This window comes from Sphaerodactylus townsendi, linkage group LG03 (assembly GCF_021028975.2).
Source record: "Sphaerodactylus townsendi isolate TG3544 linkage group LG03, MPM_Stown_v2.3, whole genome shotgun sequence".
Lineage (NCBI taxonomy): Eukaryota > Metazoa > Chordata > Lepidosauria > Squamata > Sphaerodactylidae > Sphaerodactylus > Sphaerodactylus townsendi.
In genome coordinates, this window is record NC_059427.1 from 114,001,509 (window position 1) to 114,025,642 (window position 24,134).

Sequence of the window (24,134 nt, forward strand, 5' to 3'; positions counted from 1 at the left end):
AGTGACGGCGAACCTATGGCACGGGTGCCAGAGGTGGCACTCTGATCCCTCTCTGTGGGCACGCGCAAACAGAGTCTACCCCCACACACACACACACACATCTAGGCTGGCCTGGGCTTGATTATTAGCATTAAACCTAAAACCTAGTTTTGGGGAAGCGGTGTAGGTAACCCTGTTAAGCACTGTTAAACCCCACTGAATTGCATGCGAAGAACTAAAGCGCAATCTTTTACCTGGGAGTAAGCTCGGTTGCTGGTAATGAGGCTTGCTTCTGAGTAAACCCTCCTAGGGTTGTTATTCACCTGTTGGAAGAGTTCGACGGTTGCTTTAAAGCAAACCCAACCGCCTTGGAGCCAACCATTTTTTCTAAACTAAAACCTCAGTATTCAGGTTAAATTGCCGTGTTGGCACTTTGCGATAAATAAGTGGGTTTGGGGTTGCAATTTGGGCACTCGGGTCTCGAAAAGGTTTGCCATCACTGATCTAGACTATCACATAATCTGACAACACAATGCATCCGATATTATGAATGGCGCACAAGCCTCTTCAGATGCCTTCTTAAGTCACCACTCCTTCCAGGACCTGTGGATGAAAAGCGTAGTGACTTGAGAAAATATCCACGTCCATTCAAATGTTGTTCAAACATAAGGAGTCCCCCAAAGAAATAATATTATTTTGCTTCATCAGGCATGTGTAATATGAACTAAGAATGACTAATTCATATTTTTAAGTATTGGCCTCCTAAGCCAAGCTCCAAAAGCCTTCCATTTCAGTACTAGAAGTGTTAAATGGCTTCCTGCCTCCACTAAAATAAATGCAGAAAGTTTTCACAACCACTTTTGTGCTACTCAGCAACGTTCCATTCCATTGACTACCATAAAATCCTACCACAACTCTGAACCAATGGGCGGATTCACCAGCCAAATATGTCCATTCCAATGCACGCTTGAGTCCAGAAAAAAATTCAAACAACTTAACAGGTGAGGCTGTGAAACTTGATCGGGGAAGACAAAGCAGTTCCCGTCAGCACGGTGCGGGGGGAGAACGCATCACTTGCGCCGTATCGGGAGAGACGCTTGATATCTCAGCAACACGAATAATCTTTGCCATCTGTTTGAACAACTCAATGCTCATGCAATCTGAAGTAACGCTCCCACAGAAACACAAGGGCCTTGCTGATGGATCACAAGAGCTCGGCCTTCCTTTGGGGGCCATTTCCTTCATAACTTCATGCTGTGATTAAGACATTGTGATTTCGGGACTGCTGGAATCGAACTGGAAGCCATTACATGCCTTGCTGGGTGGATGAAAAAGGAAAATGAGTGATCCCCATCTTGAATTGCGTTGGGCTCTTGTTTCCAAAGAGAGTTTTATTTGTTTAAGAGGCTGCAAATATATTCTGAAGTAGAAGTGAAGAGCTCTTGAAGATATAGCGTGACTTCAGATACAATCCCCCATCAGCTACAGTCAGTTGGACAAATTTTGGAAAATTAATCCAGTTAACTATTTTACATTTTAAAACCAATTCAGAAATTACTTGAAGAGAACCATTCACTTTCATAAAAAAGGAAGTCTCTCATTACTTGTTTCAGCTCCCTCACAATTTATTCTCCAAACAAAACTCAAGGGTTTGTCAAATCTCTGTTGCATATCAATTGAGCATGGCCTCTATTATAACCACACATTAATTGAATAGTAAGCTCAATTATTCATCCTGCCAGACTTAAAATACCTTTTCAAAAGGAAAATGAAATCTATAGTTTGCCTGGTTAGCACTCTACTAAATCCACCTCTGATTAATTCTAACCGATTACACTAAATTAGGGATTCAAGGTCACCAATGCCAGCTTCCCCAAGTCAGGAAACAGATACAGAGTACGATGTCAACTGTAATTGAGAACAAAGATCAGTCCACTGCCTGAGCTAACTAGCCCAACAAGAGTTTTAGTAGAGAAAACACACATGGCATTTAGCATTTTCGAGGAAACAAGCTTTTAATGGAGGAAGAAGAGGAAGAAGTTGATGAATGTGCCTTGACAGAGCTTCCTCCATATGGGGGGACTATTACTCCTCACTTACCCCAGAAAAACACTTGCCTTACCATGGAGCTCCTTGTTATCTGAGAGAGTGGGACTAGGAAATCAAGAGTTTACATGAATTCCAGTGGGGCAACCATGTAATTCTGAAAAATAAATACACAGAGCCTTGTGTCATTTTGAAGGCTAGTAAATGTATTGTATTGGGAGCCTCTTAACAGATGCATGAAGTAAATTCTCAATCAGAAAGATTTTTATATATGGATTTTTTAATACTTTGGGTATTTAAAAAAGTTGCTAACTGTGCATCTGATCAAGTGAGCTCAAGCTCACTAATGTTCATGCTACATAAACTCAGTAACATAAGTTTTATCCAAGTCACGATTTCAGTCACTTGAAACTAAAAACAATTAGCCCTTGCCACTATCCTGCATGGTTACTGTGCAACTTCGGAACACTTTTACTCTAAGTAATACCGGTAGCAGTAATGCCAGTGAGATTATTCCCAGTCAGTGCAAAACAGGATCCAGAATTCTGCCGACATTACAACTTTTGTCATGATTTTGATCATGAACATCAGCTTCTGAAAGTGTCATTTTTACATGCACAAATTTAGCATTCTGGACAATATTTCCACAATGACTGAAGTCACCTACTTCTATGAGAACAGAAGTACTCATTTGTGTGCGATAAAAGAAAGATGTGGGCCAAATACCCCATGAGTTATCCCTATTACTTAGGGACTGACACAGTTAACTTTAAGCAAATTGCCATTTTTGAACATTATAGCCATTACCACCATTCCCAGAAGATTACAATGGGAAAAGTCAGACTGAAAGTTCTATAATGTCCCAAGAAGATTTTTTTAAAACAATTTAAGCAGAAAGTTAGATAGTACAGCTACTGCACCTTTTAAGCCGGGTTTTCAAACAGGCTCGTCTCCTCTGCTTTGTTTAGTAAATTGCAATTCTGGAGGAGACTCCCAAACAGAAAAGATACCATGAATGCTACCGAATGCTTATAAGTACTTAGCATTAGTCCTTGCTTCTTTTCGTCTGGTGAAATGTTTCCATTTGACACTGCTCAAATGGAAAAAGTGTACTTTAGACTTGTTTTTCATTTATTTTTCAGCTTTAAAGGCTGCTGCTTTGGTGTAAACCTGTACTAATTTAGTTTGATGTCCCTTCCAACTGAGCATAGTTAAGCAGAAAAAGTTTCCACATGAATGAATAAGGTATCTTCAGACCAAAAGCAGGGAAACAGACAGGAAAAACTCCTGTATATATACTTCTGGCTTTTCTTTTTTTGGTCAAAATTCAAATCAGGAAACTTTGCTACACGGTGTAGACAGTGTAGAAACATTCGCCTCAATAGAATTCATTGAGACTTCAATATAGCCAATGAAATTATTATTTAATGAACTATATCAAAATCCCAGTTAGGTACACGTTTATCAATGTGTTCATTTGTATCCATTTTGTAGTATATATGTAAAAACTAAGATGCCGTCCTGCAGAAGGGTTGCTGTGTACAAATGTATACTTTAATAGTACAATTCTAAGCAGAATTGAACCTTCTAAATTGACTCAATTTAAAAAGGTACAATTCTGCCTGGGATTGAACTGCTAATCACAGGCACCCAGTTCTGAACTTTAATATATGGGAGAGGTGTCTAGGATGTTCATGGATTCCTGAATTTCTTATCCACTCTCCAGCCAGCATGGCCAATTAGCCATGCTGGCAGGGGTGGATGGGGATTACAGTCCATAAACATCTGGAGCACCATAGGTTGCCCACCCCTGCTTTAATACAACTGCTAGAATGCCATACTAGCAGGCTTTACATAGCAATAGACTACATTATTGTCTGCAGCTCTAATTCTAATATTTAAGGTTGCTGAAGAACCAGAACACCTTCCAATGTCACACCTGCATTAAGAGGGATACTCCGAAGACAGATTGCAGGAATACTTAGCCCCCTATATATGCCCATCAACTTTGACAGCATCAGCCTCACTAAACTTATTCTAGCTTCATTGAGCTGCTGAACAGGTCACTTGACTCAGCATATTAAGAGGTCTGTGGCAAGATTTCTTAATATTCTATGACCGCTTGTCTAACACTTAGCAGTCTGATACTCATGGAAAATATGGATGTGTGTGTCAGCAGGAATTTTTTAAATGTAGACTTTGTTTGGAGCCTAAAATCTGTAACTGTACAGCATTACACATTAGTAGTTTTGCAGACGTAATTCCTTCCAGGAGAAAAAACTGCTTGTATGTTTGCTGAAGAGGCCTCAGACTAGTAGATCCATTAATTAGAAAAGGGTATTTTATTCTAGTGAATCATCATTTAAGAACAGTAAGTGTGGCTGAGTTAGAAAAGACAATCCTGGCCCTCAAGCAAAATGTTCCCTTTAGTATCAACTTTTTCTGCTTACCAGATCTGAATCCCATTTGCAATTATTTTCCCCCTCCTTTTGCATGTAAAGGATTAATCAACCATTTTACAGTCTAATTTAGGCAGCTAATTTAATATAAAACTCGAGATGCTTTAACATCGTTTCAGTAATAAAAGCATGACAGCTCTTTAGGCTCACGACATACAGGCTTTCCTTTGCAAAAGGCCACATTTCAAGTGATGATTAGAAATCAGAACACACTTTTCAGTCAGGGCCCGGAGGCAATCTTTTTTAAAAAAACCGAGAAGGTAAGCAATTCAGCTTTTATCCTATACTCATCTAGAACTGCTTGTTTAAGTTAAAACGAAAGTACAGCTAACAAGAGACAGAAGGGAGGTGTACTTTAACGGAGTCTATCTTCAAGAAGACCACATTTTAGCTGAAAGAGTCAGCAGCAGGAAAGATCTTTTTTTAAAGATCAGTTTGGATCCTGTAGCACCAGAAGCACATGCTTCCTTAACACTGGACAGCTTGCCTTCTAAGAGGTTCTAGAGGTATTTAATAAACTGAGTGGCTGCTGTTTTTTTTGGGGGGGGGAGGTGCTAATTGAAGAAAAAAACGAGAAAGTAAATTCCCCTTGTTAACTTTCCCTAGAAGCCTGAGCTCTCAAATTATACTCTGAAAGCTTTTTCCATGGGATTTTTTAGGAGTTGTCTGAACAGATCAAATGCAATAAAATGAATTAAGAGTTTTAGAACCAATTACTCTTAGTCAACATTTGTTATTTTCAGCCAGACCTTCAGAACTTCTGCTGAAACAAGATGTTGCCTTAAAGCAATAAAAGGAATGAGAGTAATTATACATCACAGCGTTGTGTTCAGCTAGAGGGGAAAGAAAAAGAACACCAACGTCTGATCCTATATAAAATTCTAATTTCTTAAGCTACCTCATTATTCCTGTACATTTCTGTTCAGGATATATTATTGCTTGGTTAGGTGTAACAGTTCAGCAAATGCTTTCTGCGAGTTGGCAGGTTTTGAAGAAAATTTTACTTTTCCACTGCAACATCCACAAGAAATACAAAGCTTATCAGCTGCATTTCTGTTCACCTCAAATAATATGATAGCAATTGAACTTTTAAAAAAATCATCGCTGCTTTCCAGTCACAGAACACAGGCACATTAAGTCCAAAACATTGTTCTGAGTTCATTTGACAAAGTGTCCTAATGTCACAGACAATAAGTAACTATTTAAAAATCAAATCCAAAGTACACATAGCATAAGACAAACAGGGTGATTCCTTTGATCCTAACATCCTTCCCCATTAGATACAGCCATAGTTGATATTGCTCTGGCCATGGAGATAGCATTCAAATAACTATAAGGACTTGGTCTAATCACTCAGCAATGGAATCGATTTAGGAAGTTACAATTGATTTGAAGCTCTCTTATCTACTCCAGTGGGGAAAATGGGGGGTTAAAATGTGTTTGTATGAAATCATTACTCAGTGCTAATTAAGCAAGCAATCTTAACATATTTTCAGAGGGGGAGGTTGATTATAATTTAAATCAACATTTAATTCATTGTAGCATTCAAACGCTAATCTGCCAGTCAACCCTATGTCTGTTTTCCAAGCCTACTCTCCTCCTCCTCTGCCTACTTATACATCATGGCTGCCACCCACAAGTCCTTGTCCCCAGCTAAGCTAGTTCAAAACACTTATTTCTTATTCTGTTTCCTAGGCAGTCAAGTACTTGGGCTTCAAATGGTATGCAGCAGTTTATTTTTTAAGAGACACATTGCAGGCCCTTAAATGTTTAGAAGTCGCAGCCTGTTTTCAATTTTACCCATAATTTCTCTATAAAAGAGAGACTGCTACTGATTACACAAGTGCTTTGTGTAGCTAAATTAGGAGTTTTAAACTGCAATCCAGAGTAACTTTTTTACAGTGACCATTCCCTGAAAAACCGATCTCAAGAGGGTTTATTTTTAAAGTTTCATTTTTAAAGTTTCAAGTACCTACAGATAGAAAAAATAATAAATGATTAGCTGTAGTGCTAGATAAATCCAAAACAAGGCATTTTATCTAGAAAAGAAGTCTACCCTGAAAAAAGTGTTAAGTAGGTAGCTGTATCATTATCTTGTTAAACAAAAGTTTATCTTAAAAACCAGCACCTATAATAAAACACTGCTGTACTATGCCCACAATCTAGAGCAACGACATTGCAGCTGACATTAAACACCATCAAATAAATTTGGGAAGTAAGTATGATTTCCTTACTATGGCCATGGTTTATCTCCGCAGAGGGGTGTGGGTGGAGACATAATATTGTTTACTTTGAGAAAACAGATTTTTCAAGAGGGTTATCATCATAGCTGATATACCGTAGTCGGTAAACAGAAAGAACATGCTACACAGCCAGGATGGGGATGCCTTCACATCCCAATGCAACATTATTATGCCTGCCTGCTTCAATTCATCCTCCTTGCCATGTGACCACACCATTCTCCATTTTGAAAAAAGCCTCCCATTCCAGCCAGAAAGACACAAGACAAGCACATTAAAGATTAACAAGATTTATTCCAAGAGAAGCTTTTATGAGTCAGAGCTCAGATCTTCAATGCTTTAACTAGCCTCTTCCGCTTTGCTTCCTCGGATCTTTTCAGGGTCTATGGTAACTTACACAAACTTCCATCTGATCTACATAAATTTTATTTGCATAATCTGTCTCTTTTTTTTTTCCAGTTTGCGATTAAGCAAGTTACAACTTTAAAAAAATTCTTGAAAGTTGGGCTGGTACTATGGAAGTGTGACCGACCTCGTGCTGGAGTTTTTATATGGGAGCAAAATCCTGTGTTAGGTTATATGTTAAATCCCCAATTTATCACAGCTTGGCAAAGTACAACAGCCCAAGTTTAGAAAAATCCTGTGAAGCTGGATGGAAAGGGATGTAGCCCCATAGGGTTGACTCCTGTGTTGCTGGCCACAACAGGAACGGAATTAGACCACCACCTCCATCTTCCTCCGCGCACATTTTAATGCCTTTTGTTTCAAAAGGTGCCTAAAGAGTTCATGCCAAATGGAAGCCTCTCCTAACTGACCCCCATGTTTGCGTACTCAGTTGTCATCTCCTAAACTCTTTCACACTCCCAGAGTTCAGCCTTCAGCAACACTTAATGGCTCTTGTCAGCCTGACAGTCTTGCTCATTAACTCCAAGAGGCAGGTTGGGAGGATCTTTTAAAAACTGTCTCAGCTGCCTTAAATACACAGCCCACAAGGAGACTAACAGCAACCTCAGTTTCTCTCAGCATCACAAAATGAAATAAATTAGCACCAGCATTCATATATGGGTTATACAGAACAGATAAGAAATCCCAAGGGTGTGGGGGGGAGGGGGCAGAAAGGCCAGCACCTGAACATGTCCACAATAAATAGTAGGCCTAGTACTCCCTTTTGTTTCTCAGTTTCATTAGCTGTTTGGAATTCTACATATGAGTGATCAACAGTTATCAAGATGGAGCTCTATCTACACAAGATAGTGTCGCATACAAGTTAATATCACTTGGCGTCCCTTACAAAGCCCACTTTGCCCCTGGCACCTGTCAATCCAACCTTTCTTCTCTTTAAAGAAGTTTATCCTAGTCAAAACAAAGATCTGGAGCAGGCCATTATTTGTTAATGTAATGTGAAAAATGTTGAGCCAATTTCACTCTGCTGAAAAGTGAGCAGAAGGGGGCAGCGGGGGTCAGGGAAAGTGTAGCCACCTTATTTGAGAAACAGAGAGGCAACACCCGGTTTCTTTGGCAGCAGGTCTCCCGTGCAATGTAGTTGCTGTCTGCTGGCACATGTTGCGCCTATGTCTGCATCCCATTATAAATGCACGATCACTGCGTTTTCCAAAGGGCCTCTTCACAAATGTGGAGAAGGCCCCAACTCTTTGTTGGATTGGAGGCAAGCAGATTTTCACCAGCCTGGCTTTGAGAAGGTCCACTTTTTCCCAGGTACTGAAAAGCCTTTTAAAAAGTTTTAAAAACAAACCAACCACATTCTCCCTGGTATACCCCAGAGAGAGGAGAGTGTTCACCTGCCTATAGATAACAGTGACTTTTATCCTCCTTTTCATCCTTCTCTAAAGCAAAAGAAATTTGGGATCACACCGGCAGTTTGGTCTGGTGTGTATTTACTCAAAGGCGAATCCTATGGAGTTCAATGGGACTTGATCAAGAATTTCTGAATCTGCCATTTTTACACGTTTAAAGGCAAAAGGATGTGGTCGAGATGGGGGGGAGGGGTGAGAAAGAAAGCTCAGACGTGCCCGATTTCGTGTCTCAGCCTATTTCCCTGAATAGGTTGAGAGCGAAAACTCTGAACGGCGGCATGTTCTCTTCCCGCCGTCCACCAAATTTGTACAAAAGTTTCAGCCGGGGTTCCTGGAAAAGAAGCCACTTGAGAGGGGAGAGTCGTCGAGGGAAGCGATGGGAATCGACAAAGGCGCTCCGGCCCAAACGGACGAGGCCGGCGGCGAAAGCGGCGCTGCCCCAGATGTCGAGGGAGGGGATGGGGCTCGTTTTCCCCTCGGCCGTTCAGGAAACCGATCCGCCACAGACACGCTCTGGTCGGATGGAGCGGATTTGGTCGGAGCCGCTGAGCCAGCGCCAGCACCGGCGGGGACCCGCAGGAAGAGGAGAAAGCGAAAAGGGGGCCCTGTTAGGCATGCAGTTCTCGCTCTAGATCGAGGGGTCGGTGGGAAGAGGAGCTCCCACCTCCCCGGAAACATTGGCGTTCACCAGAACCGGGGGTGGGGGTGGGGGTCGTCTCTCCGTGACGGTCCGGAGAGAGACTTGCCGCCGAGTTTGCTCTCCGAAAGCCGGCCCGGGAGAGCTGCAATGCTGCCTTCCCCCCGACAGAGCTCACTGGCTCTCCGCGCACGACACAGGCGCCTCCTGGCGCTGCCTTCCAACCAGCCCACACTGAAACCCTCGACATCCACCGACCTACTCTTCGGGGCCAGGTGTACTACGACGCCTCCTCAGTGGCCTGTGGGGGTTTTTTGGGGGCGGGGGCGGGGGAGGGGGTTTGAATAAACTTGGCTAGTCCTAACGCCCTCCCGAGTCAATCTGAGCCTCACCGGTCGGCACAAGAACCGAAGAGCAACTCGGAGCCACCGGGTAGGAGAGAGACGCTCGGCCGTTCAGCCGCAGGACGCCCGGAGAAGCGCTCTCGGCACAAGACTGAACCTGCCGGTTGGGGAGACGGGCTGGGGGAGGGGGCCGCTCAACACGAGCAAAATGCAAAAGGGGAGACGTTTCCTTTGCGGTCGGGCGCCCCCCCCCCTTTCGCTTTCCCCTCTGACCAGACAAACCCGGGCCAGTCTCGAGTTTAGGGTAGTTTCGAAGCGCTTCCCAAAGCGGGGATCTTGAGATCAGCGGGGTTTGAGAGACATTCGCGCAACAAAAGCCCCCGGCCCTTTTGCAGGCATCTCCTCTACTAGACCCCCGACTACTCGCACTCGGCGACCCGCTAACATTCAACGGGGCTGGGAAAAGAAGCGACTTCGGGGACCGGAGGGACGGTTCTCTTACGAACTCGACCCCGGCAGCGGCGCTCAGACGGGGCTCCAGGCAGCCGGTTGCTCGAGCTGGGCTGGAAGCACCGCCAAGGGGGTCGCGGCTGGTCTCCCGGACGGGGCTCTGCTCGCGGGGAAGAGCAATCGCCCCCCGGGGGGAGGACCTCGGGGTTTGGGCAGGCGGGCAAAAGACGAAAGCCGGAGGGGCCCTTCCGTGCATACCTGTACCAGGTGAGCCCTCGCTGGTAGTTGCGGTCGAAGAAGTGCGGCTCGGCGCCCACCGCCCGCACGTCCGGGTGGACCCGCAGGAACTCGAGCAGGGCCCGGGTGCCGCCCTTCTTCACGCCGATGATGAGCGCCTGGGGCAGGCGCTTGGTGCCGGAGCCGTTGAAGAAGCTGGAGATGGCTCCGGGCGAGTCCGGCCCCGGCCCGTCGTCCTCCGCCTCGTCGTCGTCGTCGCTCCCCTCCTGCTCCGGGCTCAGCTGGCCCTTGGAGCCGGGCGCCCGCCACAGCAGCAGCGACGACAGCGCCGGGCCGTGCGCCCGCCGGCCGGGGGTCGAGGAGCCCGGACCCGGCAGCCCCGGCGAGGCGGCGGCAGCGGCGGCGCACGAGTAGACCATGCAGAGCCACACGGCCAGCATGATCAGCAGCAGCAGCAAGAGGAGCCTCCTTCGCCCCGGCGGGAGCAGCGGCGGCGGCGGCGCGGCAGGGGCGCCGGGGGCATCGGGGAGGCGGCAGCCGATCAGGCGCAGCTGGCCCATAGGCGGCGGCCCGCGGGTGGCAACCCCGGCACCATGGCGCACAGAGCCCGGCCGGCACAACAACCAGGCGGCGGCGGCGGCGGGGCGAGCTCAGCAGCAGCAGCAGCAGCACCAACGCGCCATGGCCCTTGCAGCGCCGGCGAGGGAGCGAATGAGCGAGTGGCCACCGCACGCGCGCGCCTTTCCCTGCTAGGCTGGAGCCCTCGAGGGCGGAGGACGGGCGCGCCTGACTGGCACCCCTCGGAGCCTATAAGAGCCGCCCGCCGCATGCTAATGAGCCCCCCTGGGTGGATCAAAGGCAGCCAATGGCCGGCCAGGCCGCCCCCGTTGGGCGGGGAGCCGAGAGCTACAGGAAGCGATTAGCCATTCTTATTGGCTAATGAGCCGTTAAAGAGCCAGGGGCGGCGGCGGCAAGGTTTGGGACCGAGAGAGGCTGCAGAGAGCCGCGGTGGGCGCCTTCGCTCTGTCTTGGCCCGGCGGGAGGTGCCAGCTGCAGCTGGTCCCCGGGGTGAAAAAGAGCGAGCGATGCAACTTTGGACCAAAGCTGCTCGCCGTTGTCCCCTCCTGGGAGGATCGAGGGCGGAGGGGCGCAGCCACGTGGAAGGAAGCGCCTGTCCGGCAAGCGCGACTTCCGACCTGCCCTTTTGAGTCGGAGGTCGAGCTCCGAATCATGAGGGCGCCGAGCTGCAGCAGCAGCAGCACTTCTAGGTCTGAAACAGGTGCAGGTTTTGGACGTTAAGAACTTTCCAGGCTGTCAGTCCTCCGAAGGCTAAAATGGGGTGCGGGGGAGGCCCGTTGTCCTCTCTGGACTCATTCCCGGACGGACGTGTAAAGGATATAGTACTGAGCATCAGTCCTACTAAGCAAAGTGTCCCCGGCGAGGTGGAGGCTCTGCTCATCCATAGTGATGGGAACTGGAGTTAGCCAAGGCTGGAATCCAAAGCACAGTAATTTGGGAGTGAGCATACTGCGATTTAGTCATCATAAGCAATCCGGGACGGGATTGTGTTGTAACGCAAGTCGCTAGGCTTTCTCAACACGGTGTAAATGATATGTCCGCGATATCACCTACTAGAGAGCTACCTGCTCCTGCTTCCGATTAGTAGAAAATTCTGCCACCCACCCTTCTAAGCATTGCCAGACCTCCGTATCCATATGTAGCTGTTTCAACAGGACACACAAACATAAGGCCCCGCTAAAACTTCGGCCCATCTCAGCAGCCTTTTCTGGTTGAGATCTTGGATCCTCTAATTACTTACAAATTTATATTTCAAGGGGTCTGTTCCATTGCGGCTAATAAAGAAAAAAAACATCGTTGAGGCTAATGAAAAGATATGATTGTTAATATTGAGATAAAAGTAATCATTAATCTGGGAGCAAGCCTTAGAAAGTACCGTAATGCGATTTTCCTAGGGTTTGTGGGTTCCAGTCTTGCAGTATCTTAGATACTAACAAGATTTTCGGGGTAAAGACATGCTTTGTCAGACAGGAAGGGAGGTTTGACTCTGGAAATCTCTTGTTGATCTTCTAGGTGCTACTGGATTCGGATCTAGCTGTTGTCTTGCAGGCTACTGCAATGTAGTCAGGGGTTTGTCGCCTTGGAAGACAGCTCTATGGATCTCAATGGGATATCCTTCCTTGCAAATGCCTTTCGGATCGAGTCATTGTGTCCCTCTTCGCCAAGACCCAAGTAGCCCCTTTGGTTCTCCATATAAAGCTTGGTCCCTTCTCGCGCAGACTGAATCCTTTCCACCCAGGGGTATTAGGCAATACTCAGCGCCTTTCCCCTCCTTCCTTCAATGCATGACCCCCCTTCCCTCTCCACCCAGTCCCGGTAAGAGCCGCGCGCTGGTCATGGCTCCTGTCCAGTTTTAGCCAAAGAGAGACCAGATCTGGTCCTTCCGTTTGCCCTCCGTATAGCTTCGCAGATCCTCTTGTGATCCGCAGGCTTTTGTTCCACCGGATAGAGCGGAGCCCCTCCAAGCTGGTCTACTCAAAATTAAAGCCCATTTTATTCAAAGGGGTTCACTCCAAGCAAAGCGTTCTTCAGACTGCTGCCTAAATCACTTGGAAAGTTGGGGGCGCTTTGACTTTTCAGGAGTTCTTTGGGGAGGGGAGGGGAGGGGAGGGGGCGGCATCTGGGAAAAACCGCTTCCACTTCCGGACACTTCCACCCACACCCCCAAGAAATGCAAGATCTCATTGTTGAGGAGCCTCCACGGGGGCGGTCCTCTCGCAGATGTTCCGAACAGAAGATGTCCCAAAGTTATTTTTTTTGGGGGGGGGAAGAGTTCGTGGGTGAAAGTTTGTGCAGTTCTATAGCAGCCCAAATCTATTGAGGGGGAGGGACCCTGATTTTATAATTCGCACTGCCCAAAGGACTTGCCAAAAAACCCACGCTGAGGCTGCCAGCCCGGCGGGCGAGATCCATCCTGACTCTCCTTGGGCCGCTTTATGCCATGTGTGGATGCTGCCCGCGAGAAAAGGGGGCAAAGTGCAGAGTCTCGGTTATGGAAAGATGATTTCATCTTTGAATAGGCAGAAGACGCTCTCAAAGTGTTTTCCCTTCCCTTCCCTCCCATTCTTTTCTGCCAATTGTAGACATGTGAGTGATAATATGGGACAGGCAGGCTGCTATCCCCACGACAACTAATGCACACCACCAGAAAATGCCAGGTAACTTGGGGGTCATGTGAAAGTACAAAACTGATTCGGTCGAAGATAATTTCCCCGTCTAGAGCCCTTGGAGCAGAAATCAGGGAGGCTTATCCTAGGGAAACTTTGTGTACTTCCACGTTAATCCAGATTCTTCAGTTTAGCGCGGAGTTGGTCCGGATGCGCTAAAGTTTCATCCGGAGTAATCAGACGACAGGCTGGCCCTGACTCCGAACTCGGATTCTACATGATTCTGAGCCTTTGGATTCGAGATCCCACCAGCCCGCCAGGAACCAGTGAACCGAAGAGTCTGGAAGGGCAAACGAGAATGGGATTTGCTCTGAAAAGCCTTTAAGAACCGAGCATCAAAATAACAGACGGTGGAGGGGGCAGGATTGTAGATGGAGATCAGCTCTCCTGGTGGTGGTGGTGGTGGTGGTGGTGGTAGTAGTAGTAGTAAATGACCGAAAGGGGAAGAATAGCAACTGTTTAAAAGTTTTATGGAGAGGGTACCAAAGTTTTGAGCTTAGCTCCTTCGCTGAACAGATAACTGTGCAGAGTTGTTCAGAGTCCACTGCTCCAGAAGTTTAAAAACCAGAAAAGAGACTGTTCCCCGCTGTGCAGAGGCCGCTCAAGAGAGGAAGGTGGTGGCAGAGATCATGTGCAAAGCCCAGTTCCGCTGAACAATCGGGAGCGGGTTTATATTTTCACCGGTACTTTCCAAGAGCGCGCTTTTACTTCTCATCCGGACGACGGCTACAGTTCGGAGCATACACGTTTAGGACAGAAATCTTAATTGCAGTAAACGTGGTTAAGGATGCTGTCGCCCGTGCACACGGGTCCCAAGCCACCCGAAGTGAAGCACGCTTACTCGGAAGTAAGCTGCGGTATGTTCCATAAGGCTACGTTACATTTCTCGGCAGTCTTAAGCAAGATCTGCTGGAATCGACGGGACGTTCACGGAAGAACCTGGCAAGCCGCCGGTCCGGTTCCTTCGTCTGGAGCGAAGAAAACTTGGAGGAGCCGGTCGGAAACTTCGGCGCGCGTCCCGGCGGGGCAGGGCGCAGTGCAGGCGCGGAAGAAGAAAGTTACGCAACGCCGGGTGTCAAAGCACGGGATCTTGGCATCTTGTGCGGATCCAAATCAAATCAGTGGCAGTTTCGCCAGTGGTGGTCAAAAGGAGCCGCGTCTTGGAAAATGGGATCTCCAAAGAGACAGGCTTAAAAATAAATCGGGGAAACACCTGAGCGTTGGTGAAAGGTATTCTACTCGGTCGCGTTACTTCCTCCGGAGTGGGAACGAAGTGGATGGAAACCGGATTCTTTTGACTAACCTTCTCAGCCAAAAAATTAGGCGGAAACAATAGAGCGGGGTATGCCTGTCCGATAGCGCAGAGAGCATCGAAGGAGTCGGGCGACTACATTTGGATCCGTCTGAGCCACATTTTTCTGTTTTTAAATAAGGTTTCGGAAAAGAACGCAGAGAAAAGAACCTCATTTTTCCCCCCTCGAAGTCACAGGCTTCCGTTCTAAGACGGTTTTCCTGGGTGCAAGCCCCACGGGGGGAGGGGGGATGAGACTTACTTCCAAGTAGACCTGTTTAGGATTGCTCCCACAATCAGTTTCCAAGAGGGAGGTGGGTTTTGAAGAGTCTCCAACTGGGGGGGGGGGAGGACCCTTCCCGAATGAATCGACCGAGTGGATAATTGTGACCAGATTATCTCGACTGAACTATCGGTGATTCCTGCCCAGACGTCTTTCGAATAAAGCGGCGATTTCAGTCCCGGGAAGACTTTGCGCTCCTTGAAGTTCAGGAAATCGCTCGCAGTTCCTCTCTCTCCTTCCCCCCCCCCCCCAATCTTTTGCTCAGTTCAACTCTGTTTTCGAGAATGCCCCAAAGGTGTGCCTCATTTTCACATTAGCCGTAACCCTAAACACATTTATCCGTCCCTAAATCCCACCGGTCGCAATGGGATTGACTCCCAAGCAATGGAGCTCAGCGTTGCAGCGATCTCTTTGGCAACCATCCCCCGCTCCCCGAATCAAAAGCCGGGTTTCTAATATATCCGTTGCTTCAATTCCCTTGCAAAGAGCGCGGGGTGGGGGGGGGGGAGGAGGGAGAGAGAGAAGCCAGCATTTTTCTTCTTTCTTTGACAGGAAGGAAGTCGACGCTTCTCTTTCCTCGTTTTGCCCTCAGGTTTTCCCTTTTGCAAAAAAGACCAAGAGGGGGAGAGATCCACCCGGGGGGTGGGGGGGTGGGGATTAGGATCCTCTCAAAGCGCCACGATCGAGCAGCGCCACGAAGGAATGCAAATCTGATCGTTCAGACCCGATGGACGCTCCTTTCGCCTTTGGGGTGAAACATCTGAGTTTAATTCCTGGGCGTTTTATGATTCGCGGGTCCCAACCCCCAGGCAAACCTAATTTTTTTAAAAAACTCTGACCTCTGTCTCGGTGCGCCTATGAGGAAAAGGACGAGAGAAAGGAATGCCTTTGGAAGTACCCCCAACAGTTGCTGTCCCTACACGCGCCCCAGCACTGTGTGATGCTGCTAAAGCCGGCGAAACCAGGGGCCCGGAGCGACGGTGTCCCGAGAACTGGAGCTTGCCATGGGGGTCCACGCGTGCTTGACAGACGTGTGTGGAGATGAGCAAGGGGCTGGCACGCCTCGTTCAATGGTACAGAGGACGACCAGGTTTTTTGGGGCGGGGGGAGATTCCACTGGCAGGCCATTCCAGAGAAAACTGTGCCGCTAAGGGGGTGACGCTTCAGGGCCACTCACTGGTACAAGCACTACTACAGATATATCGATTTCACTCCTCCTCCTCCTCCTCCTCCTCCTTCTTCGTCGTCTTCTTCGTCTTCTTCGCTGCTGCTGCTGCTGCTGCTGCTGTTGGAAGTGGCCTCCATTCAATTGCTTAAAGCACACGCAGAAAGAGTTTCCCCAGAAATGTGTGGGATGCCCTGGCAGTTCAGATGTGGAGGACTGACGAGTGAATCAAATTTATATGGGGCCCTGCGGACCCTTTTTGCAACTTGCCTTGACCCACCAAATTTGAACAGCAACATGTTATTGGAAAAAGGTAAATGAGGAGTCTCTATGGATCCCCCACTTTTTAAAGGATCTGCTGCTTCATAGTGCCAGATTCTTGTGGATGCTGGGGATTTTTGCTTCAGGTCACCCCAAATTCACCATCAAATCATATCACATGTCTGTAGCCCCAGATATGACCATGAAAATCACAGATCTACTATATCATGATTCCACAGTGGTGCAAAAACTTTGTTGGTCTTCAAGTTGCCTCTCTACATGGAGATTGGGAGCAGGGCAAGCTCTGCTGTTGAGCTGGAAGGGTGCAGTGCTCAGTTTATTTATTTATTTATTTATTTATTTATTTATTTATTTATTTATTTATTTATTTATTTATTTATTTATTTATTTATAAGCCCAGATAGAGCACAATAAAATCAATAGTATCAAACTATAAAATCATTAGGAACAGCTCTATATATTAAAACCCAACCCCATTAAAGTTAAGTCCTGCATGCTGTTTTATAAAGGTACACCCTTGGATTTCATGGTGCATTTTGAGTGACCAGATGCAAAAATCCTGAGCATCCATGAGGAACCATGATATGGAACCATGTTTTTGCAACATGGTGTCACCACAAAGTCATGGACCCATGGTTTTTGTAATGCAAGCTGTGGTCATGGCCATGATATGTGATTTGATGGCGATCTAGGGGTTCACCAGCAGAGGTAATCAACATTCTCCCACCATTCAGATCTGGGTGTACACCCCCCCCCTTGACCTGGCTCAACCAAGTCACATTTGTGTCAAATCCTGCCCTTATAGCAAAAGAGTTCAGCAACAGACACCTCTGGCCTACAGAATAGTGGTGGTCTTATTTCATTTCAATACAAAAATCATATGAATGAATGAGGATCCATTTGAAATCATCTGGATCTAACTTTTACCCAGATCCCATGTTACTTGCTTCTTTCAGTGAATGCATGTGCAATCTGGGTATCACCTACACATGATTGTTATTCTGTTATTCCTATGCTGTATTCAGCAATTGTGACTCAAACATGTAATTTGAACTCCACATTAACCCAAGTGCTGAGTACTGGTTTTTATTTTTTTAGTGTGATTGTGCTGTGCATTGACCCATTCCCCCCCCCATGTGTGATGACTAATGTGTTGTTGTTGCTGATGCTGTTATTAATTATTATGTGCCCAGACTCATGATGTCAGGTGGGACTCTGCTTTGAGGATGACACTTGATTCATCCATAGTCGCATCTGACCCAGAAGACAGGCTATGGAATTGTTAGGCAGAAACCATCTAAGAATAAATAATTTATTTCCCCCCACTTTAATTCAACATTGGCTGACTGGGGTGTGGGGGTAGTCCTACCCACTCATCCAGGTTTGCCGTTGAGATATGGGAAGAAAGGGAGGGAGCTTCATTCGGTGATGAGACTTTGTCAAGGGTGGAGGGGGAGATCCATTTCAACTTTTCAGGCCAGCAGCTGGTTGGTTGCACATTTTTTCCCTGCAGGGAGGTCGAATCAAGTCCAGTTCAGCATTTTGTAACCTTGCCTGGAACGGTGTGGGTTTTTTTTTACAGTTTGAACTAAAGTTACTTTTGCAGATGCGGTTTCTTCGTAAACATTGCAAGGGAGTATTTTTGTGCCTTTTTTATGTGTACTCAATAAAGGAGCCTGTGTACTACAAAGCTGCTTCCAAATCTCTGAACAGAGATATTTTCTATGGGATTTGCCTTGGGCTATGATGAGGATCCATTAAGTATTTTCGAGGACTGGGGCTGGAACAGAGTGATGGTAGGAAAGAGTCCCACTGGTATCCAAGAATGACCTGTGGCAAGACATCCTGACTATCTTTTGAGAGACATGGGGACGATATGAAAGATCTCTTGTTCCCTGAGATTGCCATTAAATCCCTCCCCCTCTTATTCCTGATTAGGCTCATTTTCCTGGCACTAAACTCTCATGCAAGCTCTCTCATGAGAAACTGCCCATTTACAGGTGCTTTAACAACAAGGGATTATAATTGTTTTTCCGCTGTTCTGTGGAGGAACTGGATTTTACTCACTGCTTTCATCATTGTCTTGGGTTTTAGAGGGAAAAAAATCATGTCTTTTCCCAAAGTTATCCTGTGTCACAGCCAGAGACTATAGAGTGCTTTCCTTGGATATTCCCCCTTCTACTTTTCTTTGATCTACTGCATCTCCATCATTTACTCTGAGGGAAAGTTTGAACAGTCACCAGACTCAAGTGATACAACCTGTCCCTGTCTATACCACATCAGGGTTCAGGTAGATGGGCTGTGTGCTGGCATGTCCATCTCCCCTTGCCCCACCATCACATTTTCTATGTGCATAAAAAAGTAGCATGTCCAGGAAATGGGCTCAGAGAAACACATACATTTTCTATAAGGAAGAGTATATAATATGAAGGATTATTTAAGCATGTTGCCACATTAACCCCAGGCAGTATAATCCAGAAAAAAAATGTGACCTCTTGATTTTGCTATTTGTACAAAACCAGCTTCTGTGAAATCCAGATAAGACTTACATTGGCTATTGAATGTCTGTACAACAGGAATGACTTCTTGGTAAGTCCATCTAGAGTACGATGAGCAGCCAGAGATTTCCATGACTTTGTATATGTTGCCAGCTTTTGCATCAGATAATCAAAGACTGCAAGAAAAGATCACATCACTTTTTATTTCTAGTCTTGCAGCAATGGGATGTCTGTGATTTAATCAGGGGTTTTCAAATTTAGTACCATCTAATCTCCAGTTATGCAACAAGAAAAATATGTGAGTGGGAAAGTCTCACACTGTGGTTGGATTGTGTTGCATTTGATCTGTGTATGGAGACCAAGGTCAGGTCTGATGCCAAAAGGCATCTTGAAATAGTTTAAGGCTACAGTCCTAGACACATTCACTAGGATCCCCAACCTTTTTGAGCCTGCAGGCACCTCGGGAGTTTGAATACAGTGTGGTAGACACAGTCACAAAATGGCTGCCACACAATGACTGTCACCGGAGGTGGAGCCAGCCACCAAAATGTTGTCATGGCTTACTTCCAGTCACACAGCGATCCTGGTGCTGTGGTGGCAGCTGGTGACAAAGCAACATTTTTCAAAATCTGCACAGCCGATCAAATCTTCAGAAACCCTGCTGGGCAAAAACCCCACCCAGCCCTGCCCACTTTCTAAGAGCATTTTGTGGGCACCAGAAAAGGGGCCGGCAGGTGCCATGGTGCCCATAGGCATCATATTGGGGATTCCTAGATCTCACTGGCTTTGGTGGTATTTACTGCTGAGTAAAAATACCTAAGGATGCTGCTGCAAAATGAAAGGTGGCAAAGGGAAGAGTGCAATGATGGGACAATGTATAGGACTGTTGTGCTTGCTGGAGCTTTGCTGATTGGACCAGGGTTCCTAGGTGCAATTTTACATATTGGTTGCAGGAATGTTAACATACCTTTGGTAAATACAACTGATGCTTAAGGATGGAGTTAACCTAACAGACATGCTCTGTTTTTCACATGCCTTAAACACAGACTTGCCTTCTATGGAGTCAGATGCCCCAAGGTGAGTATTGTCTACTCTAATTGACACCAGCTGTACAGGTCTCATGCGCAGGTCTTCAACCTCACCCACTATCTGATTCTCTTAAACTGCAGATGCTGTGGGACTTTCTGCAGGCAAACAGGTGCTCTACTGCTGAGCCACAGCTCCTCCAGAGAAGTGCTGCTTAGTAGTAGTAGAAGAAGAAGAGTTTGGATTTATATCCCCGCTTTCTCTCCTGTAGGAGACTCAAAGGGGCTTACAATCTCCTTGCCTTTTCCCTCTCACAACAAACACCCGGTAAGGTGGGCGGGGCTGAACTACATCATGTGGCTTCAGACTATTTTCTGAACCGATAAACATAAAAAATAGGGTTGACTGGTAAACCTGGTCTTTTTTTAAAAAAAAGTCCTCCCTGTAGGGTTTGACCCAACCTGGCTTCCTATTATGTTGTCAGGTGTATTTACTGTTCTTTTGCTCATCTGGCATTGGTTGCTTCTGGCCCCTAGAGCTCTGACTCAGTGCATTTCAGTGATCACAGGCTATAAGTCTGTGAATTACTCCCTAATGGCATTTAACCTTGACTTCTGATGTCATTTACATTTTACCTTTCATTGCTTCCTTTCACAATGTCATGTTCTCCAGTTTCTAAATTACAATCTTACTGAAGCATCTGTTTTGCTTAAGGTGAAACCCCAAACTCACTAAGACACTGTGCTTGTGAGGAAACACACACAGGCTCAAGAGGCATGGGTGACATATTTCAAAGCGACGATGCTCAGTAAACAACAACAGAAACAGACCTCTAACTAGAATGCAGAGGGGATGTTTTCTATTGAACGGAACGGGAATTTCGTCATCAGTGCTACAGATATGTCCAACCCAATTTTTTGTAATGTAATAGAGGGTAGAGTTGTGGTTTTAAAATGAATTTTAGATTCCATTAAAAGTGGTGTCTATCCTGATAGTTTTACAGATTTAATAATTCATATGTTGAGTGTAGAGAGCTTCACCTTTAAGAACAAATTGGGGCTCCCCAAGGAAATAGGAGTGGGAGGAGAAAGACTGGAACATTTTCCTATGACTTGGATCCCCCTGTTTAGGATGTTGTAAGTTAAGGGCTTGGATCTTTCCCTATCTCCCTTTTTTAAAAACAGACTCCCAACTGCTGTCAACCATTCCAAGAATGTTCCTCGATCATGCTCAGTCTTCATTATGTCATTTTTCTTTTCTAAAAATGTGCAAATTCACATTTTTGCATGTGGATGGAGCCCACCCCCACCCCCACAGATACAGAACTCTTACCTTGTCTGCAGGTGGCCCTGTGCACTGGCCCATCGCTTTTCGACCTATCGGCTAAGATCAAGTGTAGTACCTGTGCACTGGCCCATGATAAAGAGTAGATTTCATTCAGATATTTTTGGACATCTCCTGTGGAGAGCAGGACTTCAATGGTAACTTCTTGTGCTGGGCAAGAATATTGTCAATCTCCTTTAAAAGGGTACCAAATGAACCCAATGTATGTTTATCTGGGCTCAAGTTCTATGAAACACAGCAGCCTATATTCAATCACACAGCTAACAAAAAGTAAGTCTGCTTGAGTTTTTTCAAGAAAGGGAGGCAATTTCTGTAGATCCCTTCCTGCTGCAGCCCACTAAATGTTGATCTTGAAGGTCTGCAGGCTATCTGGGAATCTGTCCTGAGAGGGTGGAAATCAGCAGATATATCCCTCTTTTTAAAAAGTGTCTAAATGCACTTTTGCACATGCAAAATAATGCACTTCCAGTCCACTTTCACAATTGTTTGCAAGAGGATTTTGCTATTCCGCACAGTAAAATCCAACTGCAAAGTGCATTGAAAGTGGATTGAAAGCGCATTATTCTTCATGTGCGAAAGTGCCCTAAGTGAATACATTTGGATGCAGTGGGACTTGTACATGAGTAAATGAACTGGACAGAGAAGGCTCTTGAACATGAAAATGTATGCTGCAATAAATGTTGCTTTAATTTTGCTGCAGCAGACCAGCATCATTACCCCTCTGAATGGGACTGAACAATGATTCAGGCCTCGGCCACACACAGCACACAGCACAGTCCAAAAGCGGAGCAGCTTTTCTTGACACTTGCGACATCAAATTGAATGCAGCTGTTTTGGGTGGTTTATCAAAACCAGGCATAGTGGGTGAACATCTGACCTAGACATTCTAGGGATAGAGTCGAAGCCCCCCTCCCTCCATAGCTTTTCTGCACACAGAGTTTTCCCGCTTCACAGAGATTGAGGCAATGTTTCTCTTCATGGTTGTAACAGTCACCTTTTAGAACAATTTACAGCACCCTCCACCTGCTGGCTACACAAATCAACCCTCGCATTATTCTGAAATATTGTCACATTTACAAATGGGTGTCACAGGCTGTGGGTGTGTTCTCATTCTCTGTCATAACTCTCCCCCCCCCCCACCTCATCAGGATCAGTTTCCTGTCTTTCCTAAAGAAACCGGAAGCCGTTAGAATTCTTTCCCCTTGACCTCCCCTCCAATTTTAATACCTCTTTCTGCAAACACCATTCTTTGCTGGCTCCAAGCCATTTGGGGTGAATAGGGAGGAGTGTTTGGAGCCCTCAGAGGAGAGATGGGGAGGAGTGATGTGATAGAGCAGAGCAAAGGAAAAATGTGCCCTGGATGTCAGAGAGTTTTTTAGTGAGATGGATGGAGTGTGGCCGTTGCCCCAGGGAAAGGGGAGAAATGGTTGCAATATTTAAAACAGCTCTGGAGAACAGAAGGACAGAGAGAACAGTTGTGATTTGGGTCAAACAAAGAAGGCTTAACTTGACAGCAGCATATAAGATTGTCTGTTTCTTTTTTTTCTCGAGTCCAAAAGCACAGTTTTAAATCGGGAGAGATCAGTCCCTTTTAAATGAATTTTATGGCCATTCTCTTTAATCTGCCTGCTCCTCCAAGCTTTTTGGAAGCCTTTGATGAGATGCATCAATAAAGTTAACAGGACTTTTTCAAAGGGAATATTTGGCTAATAGCGCCCTTTGATTACTCGTGGTAAGCTGGAGAACAAAATTCCATTAACTAAGGGAGACCGTCCAGTGGGACATTTGCTTCCACATAAATGTAGGACCAGACTACTCCACTTTGCAGTGCATATTTCAGAGTAAATCAAATTCAATTGTCTGGAACTTACTTCTAAGTAAACGTGGCTAGGGCTATAAATGGGTTTGCAGGGGAAAAAAGTCCTTTCCCTTTAATAGAGGATTAGTATGCGGAAGTGGCAGCTGAAGCTTTTTATGGCATGGAGATAAATAATCCCATCTGATAAATAACATCCCATATAGCAGTGATGGTGAACCTTTTCGAGACCGAGTGCCCAAATTGCAACCCAAAACCCACTTATTTATCACAAAGTGCCTACATGGCAATTTAACCTGAGTACTGAGGTTTTAGTTTAGAAAAACCGGTTGGCTCCAAGGCATGCATTACTCAGGAGTAAGCTTGTGAAGCAATGCTTTGAATGGGTGAATCACGACACTAGGAGGTAAAGGATCACGCTTTATTTATTTATTTATTTATTCATTCATTCATTCATTCATTCATTCATTCATTCATTTATTTATCATATATATATACCGCCCTCCCCCAAAGGTTCTTCCCATGAAAATCAGTGGGGTTTAACAGCGCTTAACAGGGTTACCTATACTGCTTCCCCAAAACTAGGTCTTAGGTTTAATGCTAATAATATCCCTGAAATAAGTACACTATTATTACACTGGAGGCCTGGCGGGGGAAGGGGTGGGGGTGGGGGGAGAGGGAAGTAAAACTTTCACTTTCCAAAACCCAATACCCCCCCCGCCCCACAAAATAGAAGTAAAAAGGCAGTCAAGGAAGGCAATTCTAAGCAAGAATGCTGTGCATGGGGTGGGATAACTTCAGGAAAGCTAAATTGGCAGAGCAGCCATCTGATCTGCAGTTTTTCCTTCATATGTCATCACAGCACTTGACTTCCCACAAAAATGCAACAGGAACAGAAAAATAAAAGCAGTTCTAGCAAAGACCTTGGTGTGCTTTAAAAAAAATCCTAAATGCATCTCAGTTCCTCCACCCTAGGCT

General features: G+C 46.0%; 1 protein-coding gene across 1 annotated transcript in view; it reads right to left on the minus strand.

Annotated features, from left to right (window-relative positions):
* Positions 1-11,034, minus strand: part of LOC125429854 (heparan sulfate glucosamine 3-O-sulfotransferase 3B1-like) — a 37,290-nt gene extending 26,256 nt beyond the window's left edge. The window contains exon 1 of the mRNA XM_048491384.1: positions 10,228-11,034. Within this exon, the coding sequence (XP_048347341.1) occupies positions 10,228-10,766 (539 nt within the window). The 5' untranslated portion in view covers positions 10,767-11,034. The remainder of the gene's footprint in view (positions 1-10,227) is intronic.
* Positions 11,035-24,134: the final 13,100 nt, after the last annotated feature.